General features: G+C 45.4%; 1 protein-coding gene across 1 annotated transcript in view; it reads right to left on the bottom strand.

Moving 5' to 3' along the window:
• Papss1 (3'-phosphoadenosine 5'-phosphosulfate synthase 1) overlaps positions 1 to 21,033 on the bottom strand; it is a 69,923-nt gene that overhangs the window by 17,055 nt on the left and 31,835 nt on the right. The window contains exons 6-10 of the mRNA XM_057793988.1: positions 19,223 to 19,336; positions 16,856 to 16,967; positions 13,927 to 14,132; positions 12,765 to 12,900; positions 1,662 to 1,930 (exon numbers count right to left, since the gene is read on the bottom strand). Coding sequence (XP_057649971.1) covers positions 1,662 to 1,930; positions 12,765 to 12,900; positions 13,927 to 14,132; positions 16,856 to 16,967; positions 19,223 to 19,336 — 837 coding nt within the window. The remainder of the gene's footprint in view (positions 1 to 1,661; positions 1,931 to 12,764; positions 12,901 to 13,926; positions 14,133 to 16,855; positions 16,968 to 19,222; positions 19,337 to 21,033) is intronic.

Genomic DNA, 21,033 nt, shown 5'->3' with positions numbered 1-21,033 from the left:
GCAGTGTATTAGTGAACAGGCCCCAAACGAAGAGGAGATCACATTTTCATCTTTTAGCCTGCGGTTCTGTTTGTCTGCTTTTCTTGCATAAAGAGGTAACAGAGAATTCAGCCCCATAAACGAAGCTCCAATAAAGATTCATAAGCTCCATCCTAAATAGTCAATTGCTTGGATTCGCTTTTAAAATGTTGGAAAGGGTTTGTTTCACTAAATTACTTGGATCTTTTTAGAAATGAGTTTGACTCTCAGATACATCTAAGCGCATTCATCTTCCTCTATGGGAAGGATGAAACAGTGCGGAAATAATGTGCATTCCGTTTTTATCTTGAAAACACAAGAAGCTGGCTAGGAATTTCCCACTCACCACTTCTGAGGTCACTCAGCTGATTTATTAATTCATTCAGCAAATATATTTTGAAAGCCTACTCTACTCTGCCCTGAAACTGAAACCTAATTTCCATCATCTTTACGCACGAATATAAAAAGATCTAACATTCCATTCGACCACGGGCAGAATTCCAAAACCCTGCCCTCCTATCAGGAAGCAATTTTACTTCCTCATTCAATCACATTCTAGTCCTTCACAAAAGAACCGTGAAGATTGTCTCCATGAAGGTCAGAAGTTAAGAACCAATACAGCTCTTCCAGAAGACTCAAAGATCTAAGTCTGGTTTCCAGAACCCATGTTGGGTGGCTGACTACTGATCCAGTGCCACTGGCCTCCTCCACAGATGCCTGTACTCATGTGCACGCACACAACCTCACAGACACACGCAGATACAAAGCTAAAAATATAATCTTTTTGGGAAATGACTGTCTTGCTGGACACTTTCCTAAAATAATGAATGCATTTCACACTCAGATGGACACATGTACAAGAATGCCATTGAGACCAGGGATAAAACAATCATTTGGTTCTGCAAAGATATCCTAAAGGTACACACGTATTGGAACTCCTGGGAGGAGGTGAGACCTCTAAGGGACTAAAGGGAGGTCATAGGGTCCCGTCCTTAACAGAAGTGGGACTCCGGCCCCTTCCTCTTTCTTTCACTGTCAGACCACAATGCAAACACTCTGTTCTGCCATTCACTCCCACCCCTATGTGCCATCTTTATTACAAGCCCAAAAGCAACAAGACCAACCAGTTATGTACTAAAGCGCTCAAATCATGAGCCAAATAAACCTTGTCTCTTCATAAGCTGATTAGTTACCTCAGGTGTTTGCTACAGTGAAAACAGTTGGCTGACACACTGGAGCCTCTTTAGCTCTTGAAAAATTTAGAAAAAGCAAATGTCACACTGCTCTGTCCCCTGCTCCGGGACTCCGTTGCAAGAACAAAATCAGTGTTGTTCTAGCCGTGTCTGGACCTTGGCTGGTGGATACAAAACAACCATGTGCCGTTCCACTGTTCTCGCTGCCATGTCTTCCTCGCAGCTGGGATCAAGAACCATAAAGACCCAAAGAAACCTCTCCCAACCTTCCCAATGACTGGATGCCTACAGGGGGCAGCATTAGAGGACATTCCCAACAGCAGAGGAGTACTCTACTCAATGTTTGGAACACACCTAGTCATCAAAGAAAGGTCAGTATGTCAACTGGTGATGCTACAGTGTTCCCAAGAGTGACTTTCACACTGCACTGATATCCTAAAAGCAGCCTACCTCGGTTGGCCCAGCGTACATCATAGGAGATGGAAAGATGGCCACCACCGTTGTCTCAGGATTCAAGATGCCCTCCTCCAGCACTGCAGCATGCTGCTTCATACGCCACATCAAAGGGACATCGTCATCCTTCGTCCAGCCACCAAGGGGATGGAGGAGCAGGACGGGACGCCGGTAGCCCCTCTCTAGAAGCTGCTTGTGGGTGTCCTGCATTAACAAAGCATGACCGTTGTGCACTGGGTTGCGCAACTGAAATGCAAAGACAGCATCTGAAAAGAGAATTTCCAGGGTTAGGAGTTTCCAGCATCGCCCTGCATGGGGTAAGCCATTCTTTCCTGACGAGGGCTACAAGTACAAACATGCAAGCTCGGAATCAGAATGGGTAAAGCCACGGACTGCTGACTGCTTATTCCAGGACAGTCAACATCTGTGCCATCCGTGCTACTCTGTGTATTGCAGTGCTACGCCTGTAGTGTGGCACCAGCACTGTAGGACAGTTAGCAAGTCTTGGGCAAGAGCCTGGAGATTTAATCACAGAAAGAGACATGGGTCATCCTTGAAACATGAATGCCCCCTTTATTGTGTTCAGGGACAGCTTATATAGTGCTCTGGCCATGGCCCAGCTCTCGGGATCTTTTAGCTGCAAGCCCACCAGAAATCACTCCCCTGTCATCATGGTCTCGTGCTCAGAGCAGCTGCAGGCTGCCCAGAGCAGAGGAAAACAGGTTGTTTACAGGAAATTCAGTGTCTGGTGGTCTGCAGTCCCCAACAGACATCTACGGCTACTATTCAGTATTACCAGCCCTCATTCACCTGAGGACGTGTGACACAGGAGCCACAGACATAAAGCAGTTACTCCTGTGTGCAGGGGGAATGAAAGCAACTGCCAGGCTCTCTTTCCGGTCCTCAGAGTCATCTGTTTACAACAAATACAAATTCATGGTCAGTGTGCCAATGGCACTCCTCAGTCAAGTCCTCCAAAGACCCTAAGACTTGAGTTGGCAATCTTACCAAAAGCAATCTACAGATTCAATGCAATGCCCAGCAAAAGCAAAATTCTTCACAGACCTCAAAAGAAGAGTACTCAATTTCATATGGAAAAGCCAAAAAAAAAAAAAAAAAAAACCAAAACCAAAACAAAACAAAAAAACAGGATAGCCAAAACAGTCCTATACAATAAAAGAACTTCTGCAGGCATCACAATCCCTGACTTCAAACTCTATTACAGAGCTACAGTACTGAAAACAGTCTGGTGTTGGCAGAAGAACAAACAGGAGGACCAATGGAACTGAACTGAAGACCCAGATATTAATCCACACACCTTAGAACACCAGATTTTTGACAAAGAAGCAAAAAATGTCAAATGGAAAAAAGAAACCATATTTAACAAATGGTGCTGGCATAACTGGATATCAACATGTAGAAGAATGAAATAGAACCGTATCTATCACCATGCACAAAATTCAAGTCCAAATGGATCAAAGACCTCAGCATAAAGTCAGGCACACTGAACCTCATAGAAGAGAAAGTGGGAAGTACACTTGAGCGCATTAAGAGACCACTTCCTAAATATAACTCCAATAGCACAGACACTAAGAGAAACAATTAATAAATGAGACCTCCTGAAATGGAAAAGTTTCTATAAAGCAAACGATATAGTCAATAAGACAAAACGGCAGCCTATAGAGAATGGGAAAAGATCTTCACTAACACCACATCAGACAGAGGTCTGATTTCCAAAATATACAAAGAACTCAAGAAATTAGTCAATAAAAGAACAAATAATTCAATAAAAAAAATGGAGTACAGACCTAAACAGAGAACTCTCAACAGAAAAATCTAAAATGGCTGAAAGACATTTAAGGAAATGTTCAACATTCTTAGTCATCAGAGAAATGCAAATCCAAACAACTCTGAGATTCCATCTTATACCTGTAAAAATGGCCAAGAACAAAAACACTGATGACAACTTATGCTGGAGAGGTTGTGGGGAAAAGGGAACACTCCTGCATTGCTGGTGGGAGTACAAACTAATACAGCACCTTTGGATATCAGTATGGCAATTTCTCAGAAAATTAGGAAACAACCTTCCTCAAGACCACTTTTTGGTATATATGCAAAGGATACTCAATCGTGCCACAGGGCATGTGCTCAACTATGTTGATAGCAGCTTTGTTTGTCATAGCCAGAACCTAGAAACAACCTAAATGCCCCTCGACTGAAGAATGGATAAGGAAAATGTGGTACATTTACACAATGGAGTACTACATAGCAGAAAAAATTAATGACATCTTAAAATTTGCAGGCAAATGTATGGAGCTAGAAATCATCATATTGAGTAAGGTAACCCATACCCAGAAAGACAATTATCATATGTACTCACTCATAAGTGGTTTTTAAACATAAAGCGAAGAAAACCAGCCCACAAATCACAATCCCAAAGAACCTAGACAACAATGAGGACCCTAAGAGACATACATGGATCTAATCTACATGGGAAGTAGAAAAGACAAGATCTCCTGAGTAAACTGGGAGCATGGGGACCATGGGAGAAGGTTGAATGGAAGAGAAGAAGCAGGGAGGAGAGCAGAGAAAAATGTAGAGCTCAATAAAATAAAATAAGAAAAAAGAAACCACGGTTCCTTGAGTTATAGAGTAATTTCATAGAACAGAAGAACTGTCCTGGCACAGGAGCGGTTTTCACAGTTCTCTGAGCACCTGTCATACCACCCACCACCTGCTCCGTCGCCCATCTCCTGCCACATCACCCCACCATCTGCCACATCACCCCAGCAGCTGTTATGTCGCCCCACCTGCCATGTCAACCATCACCTGCCACATCACCCCACCACCTGCTCCGTCGCCCACCACCTGCCACATCAACCATCACCTGCCATATCGCCTGCCATGATGACTTGACTCAGAAACTTTAATTTATTTACTTTTATTCATTTTTACTTTTACTAAAAATAATCAATGATTTCCCTTCATTATTTTTAAGTATGTGCATCGTGTATGTCTGTGCAGGGGATATGCACATGAATGCAGATGCCCTCAGAAACCAGAGGTGCTGGATCTCCTTAGAGCTGAAATTAACTAAGGCAGTTGTGAACTGGTCTCTGAACACCCAACCTGGGTGCTGAGAACCAAACGCAAGTCACTTTGATGAGCAGTATAACTCTCTTTGGAGCCACCTCTCCAATCCCACCTTTCACAGTGGAATCATCTTCAATCTGTTTTCAATTCTGACCCCTCTATCACCATGACAGAAGTGCAGAAAGCTGTTACAAGTGACTAGGATACGGGTGTTTGGTTTTGTCATATCTCTTAATACTCAATGTTTGAAATACTATCGTTATCTTTTCCTGTTTCTAATGACGATACTAGAAGTTTGGACACTAAACATCTGATAGGCTTAAACTGGTATTTCTCAGGGTGAAACAGTGGCACTAGGGTTATGCTTTGGAAGCCTTTACTGCTAAAGTGATATGCACGTAAGTATTTCGATGAAATGGCTTGAGAACTGAGCTCTGATTCAGAACGTGATGAGGACATTCAGAAAGGTGAAGTTGTGGCAGAGATGAGAGGAGAACAACCCGACAGGCAGTGCTGAAGCTGAGTCAGAAGCACAGGGACTCAGTGCACTGTGATCTCTGCAAATGATTTAAAGTCCCTGTAACAACATGCTTTAAAAGAGAAGACACATGTGGGGGATCTGAAGCAGAGCTGCTTTTAGATCCAGCTACATAACCCTCACTTCTACAAAGTTTACCAGGAGACTTCTGATCATATATGAAAGCAAATTTGACCTCTAAGAAGCCTTGAAGGCATTCAGGGCTTTGCAAGCCACAGGGCTCTGTTGCAACCACTCGACCCAAATGCCACAGTGCAAAAGTGTCTGGGGACAGCACCTGGACCCTTAGCCTGGCTATCTCTGGCTAGCTACTAGTACATGTGACTGCCCGACTTAGTGTGCCAGCTAGTTCGCAGAATAAGTCAGGACAGGAAGAAGTAAAGTAAAAAAATTCCAGCTAGGAGGAAACGTGTGGCGGCATTCCTGCTCTCCAGAGGGATGTGAACATAAAATCATCTATTCTGTCAAGGATGGAGGGCACATAGCTGGATGTAAACCCTGGCACAGGACAATCACATTATATTCTGACTGCTTCTTGGAAAGGATGCTGGTACCAAGCAAGGGCTAGAAATGGAACATGAAGTAGCCTGTGACATTCAATAGAGAACTGGCCCAGTGAGACTGTACAAGTTTGACACAGGAGAAAGGAAGGGGGTACAGATACTAGAGATAAAACTGCTGGACGCATTTCCACATAAAACAGAACTCTGCCAACGGTTCCATTTTATCTCCTTCCTTAATCAATGTGTCCCCCAGGGCCAGTTCACCTGATAGACCATATATATATATATATATATATATATATATATATATATATACCCTGCACACCATGATGAGGTCACAAGCGCCAAGGGTACTAGGCTGGGCTCTGTAGCACTGACTTGCAAATTGGTTATTTCAGCAAAACTTGGCCCCAAGCTCAGATCACCTCTCCAACCTGCCTCTTAGTGCCCCAATATCACCCTAGATTCAACTCCTGCTGCCTTGCGCCCATCTCCCATCCTACCCCCTAGCTTTGGAGAACGGTACCTAATCCCGCGTCCAGAACGCTCCAGCTCTCCTTCTCCTGCGCATGTGCTCAGACACCAGCATCTGTCCACGTGGGTCTGCACTGACTGTTCTCTCTGCAGTCTGACCGCGCAGTGGACAGGGACAGGGAGGGTGCGAACAGAAGAAAGCTCCAGTTCAGACAAGCACTGAACAGTGGGGTAACGGTGGGGCTCCCGTGCCTCGGGAGTCTGCGGTTTATTCGGAGAAGGAAAGAGCAAGCATGTGGTTAAAGACACCCAGTTCTTTCAAGTCCTGCAGGGAAGGATTAGAACTGCTTGGAAAGACGGGTGCTGACAGTGTGGAGCGGATGTGATGAAGGAGCAGAACATGGCCTCTTTCTTCACCTCCACGTGGGACTGCTGGGCTGCGTTCACCCAGCCAACTGGTTTCTTCCTGCTCTGCCACCCAGTGAGCATGAGCAGCTCACCAAATGCCAAAGGTGCCCTGCTTTCTGTCTCTGTGTGAACGTCTACCACTGCCTTCGCAGGCCAAACGTCACACAGGGCCCTGGGCTTCTAAACTCACCAGCCTCTTACCTAAGCCCTCTTTAAAATAAAAGGCAGGAGCCACTGCAGAGAACTTGAGGGGAGAGTGTCCGTAGATAGACTATTTCAGTATTGCTGTCTTTGGGGTTCATGCTTGGTTTTGCCTAGTCTCCTAATTAATTTTCATGCACATATTTTATACAACCATAATCAAACAAATATAAAATGTCAGGCTCCATTGGGCCTAACCCCATTTCTCACTGCACCTGGAGCAGCAGGACTCACTGCCAGGCTGTGTGTTGCCCTACTGCCACGCTCACTCAGGAACTGCCCACACCTCACCATCAGTGGTACTCCATTACTATGTGGTATCTCAGCCATATCTCTACGGCCCGATTCCCAGCTCCTCACTATAGACATTGCTAAATCCATTCTGTCTTCCCACCGTGGGCATCAACGTCTCAACCCCAGTCCACTCAGTCCATTCCTGCCCTCCTTCCCAACCTCCTATGTAAAGCTGTCTGTGTAAAGGACAGCTCAGTGTGGCAAGCTCTCCTTTAAGAAGCAAGGGAAACTGGAGCCCTTTCCTTTCACAAGTGAAGGGGGAAGAGGAGAGCAGAGAAGGCCCTTTTCGAACTGCGTTTCACTGCTAAGAAAGTAAAGGACAGTGTCAGCATTTCCTGATGGCGAAAACAGCAGCGGCTCCCTGATGTGTATAGCACAGGTCACGTGATAACCCACAGATTGGCACGGGCAGCAGGAACTGGCAGAACCTACTGCAAAGAGCTAGAAGGACCAAGCTCTGCTCCAGCTGAGTGACCAAAGACAAAGGCAGTCAGTGAGGGAGGGAGGGGGAAAAAAAGGAGGAGAGGGGAGGGAAGAAGGGGAGGGACTGACTGGATGAAGGAGTGAATGAATGACTGAGTGAATGAACGAGGCAATGAGCAGGAAAGTCTTCCCAAGTGTCAGCCATTCTTCCTCAGAGTTCTCGGGCCCATGCTTCACTCCCAGCCCCAAGTGGGACCCACAGATACAACTTCTGCTTTTTCTTCTCTTCTCAGTAAGTGTCCACACACCACCGGAAAAAGGCTACTAACTGCCACTTTAACCACCCCAAACTCAAAGATCAGGCACTGCTTGTTTTCCCTAAACCAACATAGCAGCCCAACGAGACAGCGTGGACAAGAGTCCGCAGCTGACAGATCATGCAGGGAGTCGGGGCTCTTCAAGAGGGTCTTTGTGAAGGGACGGGAAGGATCGTCCCTCTGCCATCAGGACCGTCAGCAGGAGGGATCAGTAAGGCAGTAACAGGGCGCCTGGGTAAGCACACATATATTGGTTAGAACTAGGGAGGGATCAATAAAACAGTAAAGGGGCACCCGGGTTAATGCACATATATGGGCCACCAATTTTCACAAGCTGGTACTCTCACACCCTGAAGCATGGCGACAAGAAGCTGCCAGTCTCAAACTGTTGGGTAGGCAGCTCTTTCACTGACTGGTCTCTGTGTGCTTACTCTCCACACCTGTCTCTGCTGTCTGGCCAGGATACACAGGGTTCTCCAGGACTTACTGGGGAGAGGCACCAAGCTCCTGTGTCAAGGACAGAAGGCTCTGGCTGGCAACCAGAGGATTAGGAAGAAACATCTGGAGGAGCCTTGCCAACCCATAATGCCTCCACACCACACCTACATTAGCCCTCACCGGGCCTCTGCACAAGCTCACAGCCAAGCCCACCATGCCCACAGCAACTCCTGACAGAACTATGACCTGTGTGTCTCCTCACAGAGCCCCACACACAGCATCTCACTGTATCGCCCTACAGCACTACATCACAGCACTGTCTCCTACGCAGATCCCTGCTGGGCACACGGCTCATACCTGGAATCTCAGTACGTAGGAGTCTGAGGCAGAAGAACACCATCACAAAGTCAGCCTAGCTATAGAGTGAGAGCATCTCGGGAAACAGGAGGGAGGGAGGGAGGGAGGGAGGGAGGGAGGGAGGGAGGGAGGGAGGGAGGGAAGGAAGGAAAGGCAAGGCATTGCTTCCTGCCCCTACCTGATGTTGCCAGTTCAATCCCCCAGCACTACTTCTGGGTTCCCATAGCTACACCCATATCTTCTTCCACCCAAGCTCATCTCATTAACTTTAGACTCCATCCGAGGGTGCTTCTGCTTGCAGCCAGAATCTGCTAGAAAGGGATTCTCTTCATCTGGTTTCTTCATCTCTAGCTCACTGCTGTCAGCATAAGAAAACACACTAACTTCACTCCCTCACTAACCTTCTCTATTGCCCTCAACTTTGCCTGAGATGTCCTTCTAACATCTCTATCCATCTTTAAAGCAGCCTGTAATTCAACAGCTCAACAAAAGCCCTTGTGGACAGCCCAGAACTGTGCAGCACCACGCTGGCCTGAAGGAAGTCCACGAACTTCTCACTTTGTAACCAGCAGGACACCAACGTTTTCTGTAGAATAACAGACTCGTAGGCTGCCTGGTGAAATCCTTCCTTCTCTCTAGCCTGTCAGTCAATCATCTGGATTCCAAGAACCTGCTGTTAGTAAACAGTTCACCTCCTGATTAGCAATTCAGGCCACAGGGAAATCTCAATCCTCCCAGCTGCAGAAGGGACTCCAACACTGAACTGTCCCATCCGTGTTCACAGGACAACACTCTACACCAGGTCCCAGACACACTCAAGATGAGGTGGAGAGGAGCAAACAGAGGCATGGCCACACTGGAGATGAAAATGGGGACTATTTCTGCATTCTCTCTCTTGAACACATCAGCAGGCAGGCCGGTTGTCACTGGCTTCCTAATGAGTAAACAAGAGCTGCCCAGTAAACTCCCTCGGTCTGTTGCTTATTTGCCTTGGTCTAAAATGGAAAAGGAAACAAAATAACACCACAAATCTTCCTCGTTTGATGTAAGGCTAATAACTGGCTCTCAGCTACTTTAAACAAAGTCGCAATCACTCATTATGCAACAAGTTCCCTGAATGACTTAAAATGTTTGGCTCAGAAAGAGCACAAAACAGATGCAGTAGTAAAGTCTCTAATTATGAACAATAATAGCATGATAAGACGTCTCAACAGAGCCAAATAATTGACTAACATCGATTCAAGATATGAATTCAGATTTTGGCAAAAACAAATTAAGAGGTCTCAAAAAGTTCTAAATGTGTTTCTGTTCACCACCAGAATCAGGAAGGAGGGATGGAGGAAGGGAGGAAATGAAATGCCCTACCTATTATTACTGATTATAAATAAAAGGCCCGACTAGAAATGTCTTAAATAATTTAAATATGTAGTATCTCTTTAATATGAAGTCTGGAGATAAATGACAAAGTCAACACACAACACATATTTGGGATTCTCATGAACACAGAATGGCTGCAATAACTCCAAAGACTCTGTCCTCACTGACAGCACCCGGAGGGGGAAAAAAGGCAGGCAAATGGTTTTTCTTTTTCTTTCTTGGTGATAATACAGTTTCTTGTCAAAAAGGACTTTTTTTTTTTTTCTGGAAGCTGTCTCTCTCCTTTAAAGGACAATGGCGAGAAGCAGCCTTCATGGCTCCGTGAATCTCATACTTATCTAAGGGAACTGCAAGCCGCTGCTGCCCAACCCTGGTCATTACTCACGTGCCAGATGAGTCCCGGTGTGTCTGAAAGCAGGAAGTGAAGCTGCAGTCGGCCTGCCATTGTATGTAACACTCAGAAGTCACCGATGTTAAACCACGGTGATGGGGATTCTTGTCAACTGACTACGTCTAGAATTAACTAAGACCCCATTGACTGAACAACTAATGGATTCTTGGACCTTCCATTGGTAGACAGTCATTGTCAGACTGCTGGACCACAGCCCATAAGCCATTCTAATAAATCCCCTTTAGATGATGGATGGATGGATGGATGGATGGATGGATGGATGGATGGATGGATGGATGGATAGATAGATAGATAGATAGATAGATAGATAGATAGATAGATAGATAGATAGATAGATTCATCCTATGAGTTCCATTTCTCTAGAGAACCCTGACTAATATACCAAGTATCTGCTTCAAATTCACAGAGAAGTTCAGAGACACAGGGAGGTCCTATCCTGCAACTGAAGGAGCCAAGCAGGAAATGCGAATTAACAATGAATGAAGCAGGCTGAGCAGAATCATTGGGCAGGGTGTGGACATCAGAAGATTCCATGTCTACACTACCTTATGACCACATGATTTCAAATTCCAACCAAGTGCAGCAGGCTCCAGAGTAAACAGATACCCCTTCTCTAACCTTCACACCAATGCAGGCAGCCTAGCTTCAGGCTAGCTACACAGAAACCAGCCTAACTTACTCTCCTGCTGTGTGCCCGGTGCTATTCACAGTGTGCTACTCAACTGATCTCATTTCAATTTTTAAAATAAAACCCTGTCAGTTATGGTGGCACCTGGGAGGCAGAGGCAGGCAAATCTTTGTGAGTTTGAGATCAGCCTGGTCTACACAATGAGTTTCAGGCCAACCAGAGCTACTGTGAGACCCTATTTCAAATAAATAAATTAAACCCTATGTATTAGGTTCCATAAGTGTTCTCACCATCTGTCAATGAGCCTTACAGAGGAAAATAAGATATGAAACTCCCAAACGGTAAGACAGGATGCTATCTATACTCAGGACTGAAAAACCTGAAGCCAAGACGACTGCTGGGGTCATGTGGGGCTCTCCTGTCCCCATCGCTCTCTTGTCACCTGGGACAGAGGCTGCAGGCTCTCAGGTAGAGCTGAGTCTTTCACCATCCATTCCGCACTGCTCACACCACATTCACCCACCCCTCCCGTCGCATCCAGGCATCCTCACAGAAAGCATTAAGGAGTGGCGGGCCTGCCACCTCTGCTGGTGGTTGACAGAGATGACAATAACAATGGCAGAACAGTCTGGCCAAGTCTAAGGAAATGCTCTTGTCACCAAAGCACCTTTAATTTCCGAGGCGCGCGGGCAGAAATGTTTGGTGCACATGAAAGCACATCATTTACCAACACCCATGCAGCACATGTGGTGAGAAGACGCTGTCCTGGGGCGCTTGGAGTACAAGGCTGCGGAAAACATCACCTCGGCCTTTCTGAACACACTGCTCCCCTTCACCCCAACCCAGAATGATGTGAGCACTGTAGGTGCTGCGCTTCACCCCAACCCAGAATGATGTGAGCACTGTAGGTGCTGCGCTTCACTCCAACCCAGAATGATGAGAGCTCGGGAGGTGCTCCCAGACCACTCTTGAAGCAGCTTCATCCTGCTGCTGCTCAATGTCTTCTTTACCCGGAAAAGCCCCTTCTCACGTTTACTTTTGAACCTCAGCACTCGGCACAGGAGCAGACAGATGCACAACAAACGCAGGTTAATGGAATAGACACGGTTAGGTGGCATTGCTCCATCATTTGTTCCATGAGACACCCCTGGTGTGAGAGCAATTCTGATAAATTCTCTTGCATAGTTCTGCTCAGCTTTAACATGTGAGTTTTATAATAAACAGCCAATTTGCTATGAACATCCATCTTTTACACCATATGCAAAATGTTATATCAAATTCTAAGAAAAGCAGGCTGTGGTGGCGCATGCCTTCAATCCCAGCACTTGGGAGGCAGAGGCAGGTGGATCTCTGTGAGTTCAAAGTCAACCTGGTCTACAGAGCAAATTCCACAACAGGCTCCAAAGCTACAGGGAAATCCTCTCTCGAAAAACAGAAAACAAAAATAAAAACAAAAAATTCTAAGAAGGTATCAAAATACAAAAAACCTACAGAGGCCTGGCTGATTGCCACTTTTCTCTGTCTATTTCATTGCCTCATGCACCTTTAGTTATCGCCCTTTTCTATACATTTGATAGTGTCAGGAAATTCTGGAACGCCAAGGAGCCTCATACAAGGCGAGCAGGCCAGCTTCTTACCAGCATTCATGTCTTTAAACTTCTGCTTGAGCTCGGTAGGAGTAAGACGATACTGGTCAAGGCCATCACTCCAGTAAATGCGGTCGAGGACCTGAAGATCTCCTCCAATCAGCCAATCGCCTTGTTCCATAACCATCTAACAGGAAGCAAAAGGAAAATTATTTACCACAACAGAAACAGGACCATTACTCTCCCACAAGCTAAATGCAGCTTCTGAAAGCCGGTCTCCATCCTAAAGGCCAAGCTAGGCCTATGAACATCACTGGGATGAAAGACACTGCAGAAATACCGTGATACAATGTTTGAAGGAATTTCTGAAAAGCGACCAAAACCTAAGTGAATGATTATTATAACTTTTCAGTTAAAAAAAAAAAAGAAAAAAGGCATTTCCCCCCCACTGTTATTAGATGTTGGTTAACAGAATGACATATAACCTATGGGTATCCCGAAAGTCTCGTGTGGAACACCCTCAGGACCCGCTTACAGGCCACACCTGAAGCCTACCCTTTCCCTACACCGCGCTGCTTGGTGCCTACATACACTTCATTTTTTCTGAAGTTCAGAATCTACTTTAAAACACTAGACAACTGACAGATACTTACCTTCAATACTGACATTTCCACACCCAACGCACAAATGAGGCACTTCGGGGAGATGAATCATGTTTCTCTAATTTTCCTCAAGAATGCAATATTAAGAGGCCGGAAATATTAAGCCGCCCTGCTGTGGACCCCCACTGCAGCCCCTCGTATCTTTCTTGTAAGAACACTTTTAATATCTTTCCCTACCACTACATTCCAAGAGAACGAACCTTTGCCCAATGCGTCTGAGCCCTGAGTTCTGAGCCAGGCGAGCTCAGCACCTGGTGCACAGCAAACACTGTAAGCTATGTGTTACACGCTGGAGTATACACACAGCTAAGCGCAGGCTTAGCATGCACAGGGCTCTGGATTTAATCCCCAGCATCAACAATTTCAAAAAAAAAACTACAAAGAGTTACTGAATAAATATTTAGATGAGTCAAAACAACAAGACCAGCTGCTCATTACACTCATCTAAGAGCCAGTCTCGATTCTGCAAAACTTCACAGCCCAGAGGAACAATTAACACACAGCCAACGGCCACATTTCAACACAAATGTTACTGTCAGATGAGTCAAGACCTTAATGTAGGGGTGGTTCTTGCATGTTGTTCCCCACTGTCTGGCACAACGCTCCTCTTTCCGGTGCTCAAAAAATTCAGGATTTCGAAGAATGGCTACACGGCGACCCTCATACATCAGAGCGAATGCTGTACAGCCATCCAGCCTTTCTTTGTCCTCATGCGTAGCTGTCAGAACTATGGGCACTGACAAGTTGATGACCCCTCCTGCAGGACACAAAAGAACACAAAGTGCACAGCTTACTCAGTGGGTCTCAGTATAGTCACCTTCGTCTTCAGTGACACAATTCAAAACAACAACAATAAAATTGTTTAAAGAAGCAGGGCCAGTGAGAACACTCAGCAATTGAAGGCACTTGCTATCACACCTGACAAACAAGAGTTCGATCCCTGGAATCCACATGGTAAAATGGATGAATAGCCACAAGTTTTCCTCTGTCCTCAACATGTGTGCTGTGGCGTGAATGATTATAAAGGCACATACACATGAACATACATACAATGAATTACTGATTAATTAATGCAAACGTTTTTAAAGAGCCAATGACTGTCTCTTGAGTACCTGGCACAAAAGAATCAGAAGCAACTAATTTATTCAGAAAGTTAAAAAAGAAAAAGAAGACAGGGAGGATGATGTGGGATGCCCTTCTGTATGCTGCACATATGTGTTGCTTTCATTGCTTGATGAATAAAACTGTTTCCACCAATGGCCAGGAAAAATATAGATAGGCGGGAAATCCAAACTAAGAGGCAGAGAGAAGGAAGGCAGAGTCAGGGAGATGCCATGTAGTCACTGAAGGAGTTACATGCCGGAGTATCACCAGTAAGTCACAGCCTTGTAGCAATACACAGATTAATAGAAATGAGTTGATTTAGTTGTGAGAGCTAGTCAGTAATATGTCTGAGCTACTGGCTGAGCAATCACAATTGGTATTAAACCTCTAAGTGTTATCTTATAAGCAGCTGCAGGGACCCGCGAGCGATAAAGAAATTGGTCCAGGGGCACCAGGGGGGCAGAGAAAAATATTCAACTACGGGGGAAGGAAGAGGAAGGGAAGCAAAGAGATGGAATAGGGAAAGAGGGAAGAAGAGGTGGGAGGAAAGGAAGGAAGAGGAAGGGGAGGGGAGAGGATAGGATGGGAAAGGAGGAGGAAGGGAATGGGAAAGGAGAGAGGTAGGAATGGGGAAGGGAAAGAGGGAGGGAAGGAGGGAGGGAGGGAGGGAGGGAGGGAGGGAGGGAGGGAGGGAGGGAGGGAGGGAGGGAGGGGTAGAGAGGAAAAAGGAGGGGAGAGGGAGAATAAAAGAAAAGTGAAAGAACCAACACATACCACATACTAATTCTCACAAGTCACCCAACTGTCCTGGGGAGAAATTTTATACAGAACTGTAAAAGTAAAGGAACTAGCTTACAAAAGACACATCAGATGGCTATGGCTATAACACTGTACATCCCACTATATGAATGAGACCAAGAACTCTATCTCATTTCCAAGAAAAAGTTAAATCTTTCTTGAAAAGAGAATGACACAAATAACTACATTTCAAGTGGCAAATTGATTATGTATCCTGGAGTATACTTACATGACAAAGATAATCCAGTTTTTTTCTTTTTATTTATTTAATCATTTGGGGTGCGTGCGTGCGTGCTTGTGTGTGTGTGTGTGTGTATGAGTAGGTGTATATATAGGGAAGGGTGATGTGTCTTTCTCTAACACCCTACACCTTGCTCCCTTGAGATAGGTCTCTTACTAAACTGACAGCTCAGGAAGGCTGCCTGGCCACCAAACTCCCAGGAGCCACCTGTCAACACTGAGGTCACAGTTACTCATGGCCATGTCTAGCTTTTACATAGGACCTGGAAATCTGGACTGAGGTCCCTCTTCTTTCAAAGCAAATGCTCCTACCCACCTAGACATTTGCCCAGCCCTTTCCCTTTAAATTACATTTTCAATATAGTCAGAATCAAACCAATGTCAGGTGTACCTGAACAAGAAACAAAAACAGTAATCAGTGGTTCCAATTACTCAAACTGTGATACCAGTGAGCCCAAAGCACAGTCTCAGTTCCCAGCCTGTGACGTTCTACGTGTTTTGCTTTGCATTGCTTTCTTTAGTTTTGGAGACAGACTCTCTCTATGTAGCCCTGGCTATCCTGGAACTGGCTATATAGACAAGGTTAGCCTCAAATTCATTGAAATCTACCTTTCTCAGTATTAAAGGTATGCACCATCACACCCAGAGGTAGGGTGTGTGTGTGTGTGTAAGTCACTATAACATATACAGGCTAGAAAATTAGAGTAGGCTCTTAAGTTCCTACTGGGATTTCTACACAGAAGAAATCCTACTGTGTAGAGAATCATGGACAAAGCTGTCAGCCATCAACAAATCTAGATACACTTCTAAAATGACCAGGAACAGGTTAAGACGGAAAACTAATAAATGACTGTGCACTAAACTCTAAGTTGAGTCATTCCTGAGCGGGTAAGTAAAGACTACCAGGGACTCGAAAGAGGAAAATAAAAATGCAGTATTTAATCTTTACAGAAAACAAACACACAAACAAACAGACCCTGAGTTCGCAGGCTTCGTAGAGGAATGGTTCAGGGTGTATGAGCCGAGCCCGGGGGGGGGGGGGGGGGGGAGCACTCCATAGTGGCCAGGCTGGCAAGGCACAGGGAACAACTGGCTTTTATGACTCACTTTCTGTCCTGATCACAGTTTTTTCTTCTTCCTCCACAACGAGTAACAATTACAGGAAGGAAAAGGAAGAGTGGAAATAAGATCCCACAGTCCACTTAAAGTGTCCCAGCGGAGCTTAGTTTTCCTGACTACTACTGAAAGGCCATGACTGCCTTTGTGGAAAGTGACAAAACCTGACGTCATGCCGGGCCTCCTCCACACCCAGTTGAATTTCAGATGTAGACGTCTTACCATCCAGAAGGCAATCGAAATGAAGGCACTGCAAGTATTCCCTCTCTCTCATGAAGCCATTCAGAGGAGTCGCCCAACCTTCCGCCAAAACCTGCACCCACTGCATATCCACCTAGGAAATTAGATCGTAAATAAAAAGCCACTAATTTCGTATACTTATGAACCCAGGCAGCAAAAAGTGTTACACATTTGATTTCAAAAGCAATGGCAACAAACATGTCAGCAGTGGCTGTGGCTCCTACAAACTGAAGAAAGAACAGGAACCCTGGAGGACAAACCGTTCTTCTATCCCACCTGTAACGCACTACCCTCCACTTGCTTCCACAGGGACAGCCTCCCCTAAGCCAGTGGTTCTCGAACGTTACTGTGTTTCAGACAACCTCTGGGAGGTGTGCTACAGTGCTGATTGCTAGATGGGTCTGGTGGGGCGAACCTAATCCTAACACTTGGGAGGCAGAGACAGACGAGCAGATCTCTGAGTTTAAAGGCAGCCTGGGATAGACAGCAAGCTTCAAGTCAAGCCAGGCTGTGTGGCGAGAGCCTGTCACAAAGCAAGCAGACAAACAAATGCATATTGCTTCACATTCGATTTCCAAGGCAGTGGAAATCTTCTAACTCTGTCAAGCTCCTAGAACTGCTGTCAGTGAAGATCTGGAAGCTGCATGTTGATAGTCTCTCTATCCCCTTTCCTCCTTGTTTGGTTTGTTTGCTTTGTTTTGTTTGTTTTTCAAAGCAGAGTTTTGCTTTGTAGCCCTGGCTGTCCTGGAAATCACTCTGTAGACAAGGCTGGTCTCAAACTCAAGGAGATCCACCTGTCTCTGCCTCCTGAGTGCTAGTATTAAAGGCGGGCACCACCACCACCCAACTGACAGTCACTATCCTAAACCAAAAGATACTTTATACAAAATATTTACCAAGAAATTTCTTCCCCAGACAGTAACTGCATCTTACAAAGACCACTATTGCTTAAACTTCCAGACTTGTGGTTACAGTAAAAAACTGGTTAACTGCATACCTCATACAGCAATGGATCCCCAATGAGAAAAGACTATGCCCATGGGCCATGGTGTGCACTAAAATGGAGTCTCCCATCCATTCCTAAAGCACAATGGCCGTGTATGTGCAAGGAAACAGCAAACAACATGGGGAATTACACAGACTCAATTCATAAACCTTTCCTAAACCCATGACAGTGGTTGTTGCTTATCTCAGTCTGGACGGCATCTGTTAGGCGCTGAACGCCTGTATTCCTGCCAGCTTCCTTACTGAAGCCTTGGCCTTCCATATGACTAAAGGGAACTTGTGAGGAAGCTGGGAATGGGCTACCAGCAGCGTGCCTTATGGGTGGGTGCCAGACACTGAATCCACATGCTCCCAGACTGAAGGAAGCTCTCCTTCAGGGTTCTGTAGTGCTGTAAACCTCCAGGTAGATCTCTCTGTCTCTCTCTCTCTGTCTCTCTCTCTCTCTGTCTCTCTCTCTCTCTGTCTCTCTCTCTGCAAACTACGGTCCTTCTCCATGGCCACTGCCACAGCCCCCACTTTACACCATCCTTCCGACACTTGTCCACCTCACACCAGGTCACACGCAGCCCATTTAAAGCAACTCGGACCAAAGAAGCGAACAACTATGGAGGAGCCTTTGTCCAGGCCAAGCTCATTTCTCCACCCTCAGTACCGAGAGGTGAAACTTCCTCACGTGTTCTAGATTCTTCTTGGAGTAAATGAAGACTTGAAGGGAAAGCCAGCTGCTACTCCATACTCTTATTTCTTACCTTTGTGGGATTTTGCTTTTTTTTTCTGTTTTTACAATATGTATAAATTATACAGCTTAAAGTTTCCTAAGATTTGAGACTAGGTCACAGTTTCCACTCTCATCCTGCTTAGTCTAACTCAGGAACTGATAATTGAGAAAGGCACCTAATGGTGGCATCAGACACAGATATACAACAGAACAATTCCTAATGTGTCCATTTTTCCTAATATAAGGGAGAGTCAAGTGTTGGACAGGAAATTGGGAAACATGGTTAAAGCAGTAAAAGTTCACTTTAATTATTATGGGTTAGCACTTCTTAATGTTTTAGAAACATTCCTTTCTCTCTTACGCCCCCAAATCTCACATAATCTTTGTCCTTTGATATTTCAAAATAAACAAATGTGACTAAAAGCAAATCAAAGTCACGGTGCTGTGGGAATGCTGCTCCCCATGAAACACATTCTCCATCCCTGGGCACTGTGATATATGCCACAGCACCCTGACCTGCTACTGCCACCCCGACTTCAAACACGGCCGCTAAACCCCACATTCATCAAGCTAACGGCTCTTCGGCTGGCTGAACCACTTGGTCTGAGAAGCGAAGGAGAACTTACTTTATTGATTTTCAGCGCTGGTAAGGCTTCTGCATCCGTTTTTGCCAAATGCAGTTTGTTCTCCGGCACATAGAGTTCTTTCACCTCATAGGAGGCGTCCACAGGGACGATATCCTGCACAGCGACAAGAGGGCAGTTAGACAGGAGATCCAGCACTGCAGGCACCCCCAAACGGCATCTCAGGGAAGAGAAACCAGCATTTCTAGCAGAAAAGGGGGCTCTAGCACCATGTCCCCTCCTCAATTTCCCTAATGTTAGTTGGTCTACTCCCAAATAACATCTCACATTCAAGAAATCAGCATTATGCCCCACTACGTAATAGAAAAGAAAACATTCCTAGAATCTTCTATGTTTCAGCTACCTGTAACTAGAGCTGCCCTCAGATACACTGTGACGAAAACTTTAAACACAAACAATCCGTGTAAGACACCACCATTTTTCCCTATGCACTTTTTCCTTAGTGTCACTGAAGCTATGTTGCTCATAAAATTCATATTTCAGAAGTGTCAGCTTCCTTCCCACAACCACTGAATTTTTAAAAATGTTTTTGTTCTTACACCCCAAGGTTTCCTCTCCCTCCCCCTCCCAGTTCCTCCCCCACCCCACCCACGCCCCACCCCATCCACATCCCACCCCACCCACTACTCCTCCACTGTTTCTCTTCAGATGCAGGCAAGCCTTCCAGGGATATTGGCCGAAAACTAGTGCTTTTTGATCCCACATGAAATAGAACTGCAGTCAAAATTCTAAGTGCTCACCTACGACACTAAGACAGGATCTCTTCCTGTACATCCTACACATACTGCACGCGTGAGCACAGAGTGGAGGGAGGGGGTGCAGGCAGTGTGTGTGTGTGTGTGTGTGTGTGTGTGTGTGTGTGTCATAACACAACCACTTACACTGCCACTAGGAGAGCTTCACAAGACTGGCTCCCAAGACACTACCGTGCCCTAATGAATTCTAAATTGGTTCAGGCACATTAACTCTTTTTAATATCGAATCTGCCGGGTCATCTCTCTCAGCACACAATATGGAACCAATTGCGGGTTTTTCATACATGTGTACAGGCAACATTTTGTTATTCGAAATAAAACAATTCTCAAGAGAATAAAAAGATACAGCCAAAGCCTAGGGGAAACTGTTGCCAAAATACACAAAGTACCTTAAAACACACAGGAAAAAAAAATCCCGTTTTTATAGGTTGGAATGCAGTTACCACAGTATCACTGATATCCTTCACAGAGGTAAGAAAACAAACCTACACCAACAGTCAGAGAGAAAGTCCTGAATTAACACCTCACCAAAGATACACGGATGGTATAAAAGCCTATGAAGACACCCAGCATCACACTGCCCTGACAAAAAGACCAAAATCCACAGCACAGACGGCAGAGCAAGAGCTTCCACCCATACCTGGTGAGAACACACAAAGGCACAGATACTGTGTAAACCTAAGCACACCAAGCCAGGACAAGAGCCGGAGGCGACTTGCATGAAAGAAGCCCATGCTCAAAGGCATGATGCCCACTACACAGCATCAGTGTTAGCAGGAAGCTAAAACTTCTACTAAAAGAAGTATTTTTTTTAAAGCATGAAGCAACAATGACCAAAGTAATTCAAGTAAAATATTAATAGAAGAATCAAATTCTCTTTCTGGGCATATGCATGTGTGTACATGTTCAGGTATGTATACCCGTGTGTGAGAGAACACCCGGAAACCAGAGGCCAACATCAAACGTCTTTTTCAGTCACTCTCCATCTTGTTCGTGTGTGTGTGTGTGTGTGCGCGCGCGCACATGCGCGTGTGTACA

Source organism: Chionomys nivalis, chromosome 18, assembly GCF_950005125.1.
Source record: "Chionomys nivalis chromosome 18, mChiNiv1.1, whole genome shotgun sequence".
Lineage (NCBI taxonomy): Eukaryota > Metazoa > Chordata > Mammalia > Rodentia > Cricetidae > Chionomys > Chionomys nivalis.
The sequence above is the reverse complement of the archived record's forward strand: the minus strand, read 5'-3'. Positions and strand labels throughout refer to the sequence as shown.